The sequence below is a fragment of the Haliotis cracherodii genome, unplaced genomic scaffold, assembly GCF_022045235.1.
Source record: "Haliotis cracherodii isolate W230 unplaced genomic scaffold, xgHalCrac1.p SCAF_3, whole genome shotgun sequence".
Taxonomy (NCBI): Eukaryota; Metazoa; Mollusca; class Gastropoda; order Lepetellida; family Haliotidae; genus Haliotis; species Haliotis cracherodii.
In genome coordinates, this window is record NW_027266286.1 from 57651629 (window position 1) to 57659332 (window position 7704).

Below are 7704 nucleotides of genomic sequence, written 5' to 3' on the forward strand. Positions count from 1 at the left end.
TTGTCGCCCTATGCAAGGGAAGGTCATCAAAAGAAGCTGATTTATGACAATTACTTCAGTTTGGGAACTAAGCGAGGTTTTAAATTGCAGAGGACTGAAGGACATGAACGGGCCATTTTCTTCACACATCCAAGACAAAATGTCCTGTTATTCATATGTTAACTTGTATCTTCAATGGAATACATATTTTAGGCAAATACATTACGGGTAATTATGCATGATTCATCAATGGTTGTATAATAGTTTAACATATATACAAAATACGGATAGTACATAGATTTTGACTGAAAGTAGGTTTCTATCAATGCTATTCTCATAACATCATCTAAATTGTGTTGAGTACGTTCATCTTATAACTATGCAGAACTTGCTATTGTTAACTTTTAGTTTCAATTGAAACAAGAGTAAATTATTTCAAGTGTGCCAATTACTTTCCGAAAATCATTCAATAGTGCGTAAAATGCAAAATAGTGTTGAGTACTATATGAATGGATCACTGAAAATCAGTAATGACCCCAGGTTTTATTGTACAACAAACAACTCCACATCGTCGTTAATTACTTGATTACTGGTCATGAGCTAGAAGTAATTGCTCATTTAAAATCGTAAAAGATTACGGTGGCACTCCTGATATGTGGTAACACGGACTGTATTGCTCAAGATCTCGTTCGTAATATGCAGGCTTGAATGGTTGAATGACTGGACCACATTTCCATTCATTTCAAATATTTACATTCAGGTTTAGACTACAAATGGCCTTGATGAGTGTTCAAAGTTCCAAGACAACACACTGACCATTTGTTAAACAATTGCGTGAATTGACTCGCCTAGCACAATGGTTTTGTACACATTTGGCAGTATACATGTATACCCTACAGTTGTGATGTAATCAACTGCTAACGATTTTTCCGATACCCATGCAGAGATACTGAATGACGGATTTACATCCAACGTTTTAAACACTTAGAACCTTAGAACCGTATATCCTGCGTGCTAGGGGATCTGCGAAACAAGGATGTCAACAAAATGATTTTTGTATTCAACTGGAAAAAAAACCCTATTCTTACAACCACTGGAGTCACTGAAAAATATTTCTGAACATCTCGTTCATAACATGAAAAATGTAAGAAAGATAAACAATCTGAAGCTTTATTAAGAAGGTGATACTGCTTCTCACATAAGAACACCAGTGTAAACAGTATATATACTATATCAGTTAAAACCGTTTTCTCTGATATATGGCGGGGCTGGCAAGTCTGTGTCTTTCCCGTAGATGGCACATTGTTTGAGGTCACATGGACTTTTGCGCCATTCGTAACGTAGACCAACTGGGGACTTGCTCACACAGCCAGCAACTGATACCGATACAGCGTGTGTGTCTTGGTTAGTGATTGGAGCAGCTACCCACTCATCTGTGTCAGTGCATTTCGTTGTACTCTGACTGGAACAGCACACCTGAAAAAGAGAAATAAATATGCGACGAACTGTAGTGGAACGTAAATAGATATATCTTTCTTCTTCAGCATTATACTGTAATACTAGTATATATTCTTTTAACATAAGCGATTATGGGGATTTGTTTATCGTACAATGAAACACTGGAAACAGAATAAACTATAAGGGGCGCAGCCCCGACTCGTATATTCTCCCTGCAGTGTTTTATTGTACGAGTAAGGGAGTGGGTATGGTTTTGCGCCGTGTTTAGCAACAATCCAGCAATATCACGGGGAGGGACACCAGAAATGGGCTTCACACAACATACCCATGTGGGGAATCGAACCCAGGTTTTCAGCATTACGCGCGAACGTTTTAACCACTGGGCTAACCCACCGCCCCTTCATTGTATGATATATAACGACGAGTCCTTATTTCTCAAATTACGTTGTCCAATCTACGACGTCCTCAAGTTGCGGGCGCATGTTCGAAACTCCAGAAATGACGTCAGAACAATGTTTTATCGTGAAATAAACCACGCTTCGTTCTTCGTTGTACTTTTTGTGATATATAAAACAAAAAGATAAATAGCATAAACCAAGATGACTGGATACACATAGAAATAGAACAATGATAAATGAGTTACGACAAGTACCTCAAAGCCATGGTTGTTGCGAACATCGAGAGGGTTGTTTTGACCGTAGGTAATCTTCAGAGTGTGTTGATCGTTGTCAAGACTGAACGTCTTGGGGAAGGGACCACGAAATATCACATTAGGCTCTTTGTAACCAATAGCTCGAGCTCCAAGCACCAGGCGGTGGGCGACATCCTGCTTGTATCGAGGATGGATTCTGAACAATAACAAAAAGGTACCATCAATTAAGTCAGTGTGTCAATGCAGATAATCTGTGGTCTTTGTGAATTTCTTTGAAAGAGGCATTCTAAATCTGACGTGTAAACGTATCCACAGTTCATTGTGCGTTATTTGTCTTACATGTACGTCTACGTCTTCATTCTACGTCTACTTGTCTACACCTTAAAAACATGACATCACTAATGTCTTCAATAGGCCTGGCTCATAATCATAAAGATTCTTTTCGGTCTTATAATGAACCACGGAAAATGATTTAAAATTAACCGAGGAAACAACCTTTATTACTTTTCCCTACATCTATATACGTCTTTGTTTTTCCATATTTATTTATAAACTCACTGATTATGTCAAAACCTTTTTGTCCATCTACGCACACACCAAACCATGAAAATGAGTTGATCATCTGCAACATCTTTTTTAAACAAAACATGACTAGTGGGATGTATGTAAAGATAGAATGTGCATGTATGACCATTATACACACATAAACGTACGGTTTATATGGGGAATTGTAGTCTGGGAGATCCATAGCTACAGCCATAAACGTTTGTGGCATCTTTTGATTGGGAACAAATCCAAAGCCAGCAGTCTGGGACCATCGAATTCCCGGAAAGACTCCAATATCATCTGACTTCATATTAGGAGCCAACTGAACAGAACAGGAGGAAAGCACAATATACGTGACGAAACATATTGATAATAATATATTACCAAACATTAATAGTTTTTGGTATACTCAGTAGCTGTTTCGGAATGGAGTTAAATGTTTAATGAAGATACATCAAGCAAGTACAGTTTCTAAGATGTAAAATAACTCATATGCCACACGTAACCAGAAATGGCAATTGTTGTGCATGCGACTCATAAATATAACTATTTGGATAGTTCCATATACATAAGGATTCCCAATTGATTTTCATCAAAACTAGACTCGTACAAGTGCAAATCATTTATTTGTTTTTGCCGAGCTCCTGGTGAGCTGGAGGAGCGTGTCCGGCCACATGGCTTCACTCAGCAACAGTTTCTGCAAAAATCACAGGATACAGATGGAAATATATCAGGTGCCAAGGGCTGTGTAGCTCATCGGAACACAGTTTAGGATGTCAAGAAAAAAGATTGAAGACAAAAACATTGATATTCAAATATTTTCAGGATAAATACTGAGGACTAAAAACTTACCCTACAATATAATGATTTGAACAAATAAGTGACTACATTCCGTTCATAAAATACCTGGGCAAATCCAAACGGAAATGCAGCGTCCGTTTCTCCCTCTGAACCAGCTCTAAACTTCTGTCTCCAGTCTTGGATCAGTGCTGAGAACTGGCATCCATAGAAATTAGGCATGCCGCCCTCACCTGCAACATAAAATAAAATTAACAAATTGAATACACATATGTAATAGCTTGAAAAAAACAGTTTCGTCAACTGACCATGCCTGGGAATTTATATCTTTTAAACAACACTTTCTTTCAGTTTCAGGTGCTTCCTGATCAATCAGGCGAAAGCGTGTTAAGTAATAGTAAAGACTAAGTATCACAATTTTATCACGTTAAATGCGATGCTTTATGTTTATACTTAGATGTATAACATACCTTGGTACCAGAGTGTTCCGTAAATTGTCATGTCTAACAGTGGGTTGATCATGGCATTCCACACCACGCTTTTATTCTTTGGCCCGCTGGAATTCAATAGAAGGACAATTTTTCTTTCGTTTTATATGTACAGACAGGCTTTGGTCTATGTTCTTCTTGCCCTGCACCATTGATATATCTTAAGTGAAATACTAATGAGGCCATGGTGACGTAACAAAACCCTGTTTATGTATAGTATGCATAAAATGTGAACAGAAAGTTTGCCAATAGAATTCAGTAGTCCATACCCCTTGCCCGAAGTACATTTTCAACATTTTATCATTACCTCTAGATATTTTTTATATTAATATTAGTTACATAGAAATGCATTTCTTCACTGCATTCCCAACAAACCAATACAAAAATCGAATACAAATAACCATTTTGGTATCTGGATCGTTCGACTCTACATATTCATTCTGTTTTCGAAATAGTAGTTGGACACTTCCATGCTTTAAGTGTTGAGGATAACTGTTGTTATAAAATGGTTTAAATGCTAATATAAATTCTAAAAATCGTTTCAGTGTACAAATAAAGCGAAAAGACGTCACGATATCACACCTCACTTGAGGTTGGGGACATTTTGCCAGTGCATCAGGCGAGGACCAAGGCTCAATGGGAGTCCCTCCCCATGCCGACTCGACGAGGCCTATGGGGTAGTTCCTATGTGGGTAGAGGTACTCGCCGAACAACCAGCAAACGGCAGAAAAAGCCGACACAGTGTCTTAAATAAATTGATATAATTTTACAAAGGAACGTTAATGATGCAAAACAAATTGTATGGCTGATAACCTATTTCTTTACACTGTTCGCGGCATTTTGGTATAGATATGAGCAAACAAAAGGATTGGGTTTAATGTCACGATGGCAGATTCAGCTGAAACACATGTGTACATGTTCATTGCATAAAATTACCCATAACACAAACAAACTATAACTAGAAGCATATTACATTGCCCTCATGTTAGTAATAATTTATGTATTACCTTCAGCGTTTAACATTACCTGGAAATATATGCCATTCTCTATAACATATTAGTTGTACACACAGCGCATACCATAACTTTTATCATCTATTATATAAACCTAACTCGGAGAACTCTGGTTAACAATATCGGGAACATATCGCATTACTTATAACGTATAGGACAATCTAAAAGACATCTTTTAACATATACATTCAGAAGAAAAGAAAATAGCGTCAAGGTATTCACTTCTATAATTGTCTTTGAATTGGAAGTTTAAGGATAATGTTTACTTCATTCCTCTTCGAGTCATCCATTAATAGCCTGCCATTCTGGTCTATTGAGTTTCAAATGACTGTCGCAAACTTGGAAGTGTGTTTCTATTGTATTATCGCTGGTGCTATCATGTAAGTGTTACTCAAAGCAAAAACAGTGACAGTTATCAGACGATGCGTGTTCTTATATCCTGAATCACCTTGTGTGGGTGCAGTCCATGGGGTTGAAACATTTTTCAGGTCTTCAAGTGGGGAGGGAGATTCAACCTGGCCAGTTTTAAAAATCCTGATATTCTTGAACTTCAAGGCTTCAGTAATTTCTGCTGATGAGTTCATGACCTATAAATAACATATAAATTACGTCTGAAGGCAAACGAAACTTTGAATCTATTTTTTAAATACCTTTAATCAACCACACTGCACAGAACGTAAATAAAAATATTTATTGGGTTTAATTATACGTGTGTTTTCATGTAGCGCTATGTGCATACATTCGTTGGTGGAAATGGAACAACGCAATTATTATTATTATTATTATTATTATTATTATTATCTTGAAACATGATTACAACATTGTCGTATAGGCATACCCGGCTTAGTGCAAATCCCATATTGCTTTGTCCAGCGCACACCCATACATCACCAAACAAAACATCACTGAGAGTGATCTCCCCTTCGCTAGATGTTATTTTGACCGTGACAGGACCCGGATCTGTTATGGCCGGAAGCTTAACTTTCCAGAGTCCCTCTGTTCCGGATGGGTCATTGACGACAGTTGTCTTCACTGCTGCAGCACCACTGACTGCAACTGTTACCTCGTCTCCTATTACTTTAGCTTTGCCCCACATTACCGCCCTCTGTGGCCCTCGTTGTAACACCATGTGGTCTCCATAGTACGACGCCAATTTCAAATCGCCCAAAACGCCTTAGAATAAGAGCGAGTGAAAGAGTTGTGTTAAACACTGCTTTACTTGTGAAAATACTTTACAACTAATTCCTAAAATCAGGATTGTTCAAATAAAAGCGACAAAACCCCTTCCCATGATCATAAGGTTTCTCTGCCAGACGCAGTCAATTGTGCGACTCTGACTGTGTCATGAGCATGTGTTTTCGAATCACTATTAATTGGTGTTAATGCCAGGTGTTTACCTCCCCAGCCATAGCACCGTTACAAATGCACGGACAGGCAAGTCAAATGTTCACCTAAACACACACGGGAACATCTCCACCATGAAATATGTTGAAAGATTTACAAAATATAAATTTTCAACGCTGGAGAATGACCCTTCTTGATTATCCACTGAAACAGATTCTATTGGGCCGATAAAGCAAAATAGCTAACAGATAACTGAAAATCAGTGATGACATCAGGTTTTCGCGATAACAGTAAGCATATCCTTCCCATGTCCTGCCTGTAAAGTTGTAACCCTGATCAAGCAACTTTTGAGCAAGATTCGTGTGACACCCTTTGAATCTTTCGTGGAATAAGCATATTCGATTGTACCTAAAAATGCTTGGAGGTTGGAGTTGCTGAAATATTGTTAGACAAAATAGGATTTCTAAGTTGGAAAGTTGAAATCATACCTCTTCTCATACAATCGTGTGGATACTTTTTGTCATTCTTAATCCCAATGAATAGATCTAAATATGAAACAGATGAGGCGGTTTCACTGGTCTCGGTTATATCTAGTTCATGTTTTAACAATGTTTTCCAAAACCCTGAAAGCTGACAATTTCCTTGACTAATCTTGACCAAATCCTTTTCAAAGCAGGGCCCCAATTGTAGCTAAAGTATGCAACACGTTTAACGATAATGGCAGGAATGGCTTATGGGAAAGTGTTCTGTTCATGAGCCCCCCAAATAAATTCTCCAGGGCCGTTTGGAAGAAGTCCATTTCAATGATCATTGTGTGTCAAACGTTACTGGCAGCAGGACAGTTCCGACAAAACCTCACAGCAGTCCCAGTTCACGGAGCAACTAATTATCATAGGTTAATAACTAGGTTAATAAAACCGCAAAAGTATTATCTATTTCAATCCACCCGAAATGGATTAATCATATTATGGTGCATCGTTACATCATGAACTTATAAATGCAACGTTTACCAAACTCGAAGAAACTATTCTGATTTCAAAATTTTGTAATTAACTAAATATACATTATTTACTTCTGTCCATAGATTCACTATGAAACGTGAACAATCAGTAAATGACAGACAGTTTTACCTGAAACTGTAAACAGAAAGAACAGAAGAGGCGTCATGTTTGTCTTGCTATCGCGAGAGATAAGAATCCAGCCTCGAAAGTAATAGGCGCTAAATAGAGGCTATGCACAATGCAGCTGTTCGAGCTGTAAACAGGTATTTTAAGACCGGCAAGCGAGATCATATGGAAACTTCCCAAAATGCATAACGCCCTGTTCCATTTTGTGATGTAATGTGGATTGCTTACGAGCATAATCTAATCACATCCGTCCCATCTCAGTGTTATTTAGGGTATACATATCGTTCATGACAATCTGT

At 37.9% G+C, this 7704-nt stretch overlaps 1 protein-coding gene across 1 annotated transcript; it reads right to left on the reverse strand.

The window, feature by feature from the left end:
* Positions 1-1210: 1210 nt before the first annotated feature.
* On the reverse strand, positions 1211-7468 carry LOC139474435 (sialate O-acetylesterase-like). Its single transcript, XM_071257452.1, has 9 exons — positions 7409-7468; positions 5773-6107; positions 5383-5521; positions 4504-4666; positions 3904-3989; positions 3542-3666; positions 2803-2957; positions 2090-2285; positions 1211-1455 (listed from the first exon to the last, which is right to left on the reverse strand). Exons 1-9 carry the CDS (start codon positions 7443-7445, stop codon positions 1213-1215), a joined length of 1479 nt encoding a protein of 492 aa, XP_071113553.1. The 5' UTR covers positions 7446-7468; the 3' UTR covers positions 1211-1212.
* Positions 7469-7704: the final 236 nt, after the last annotated feature.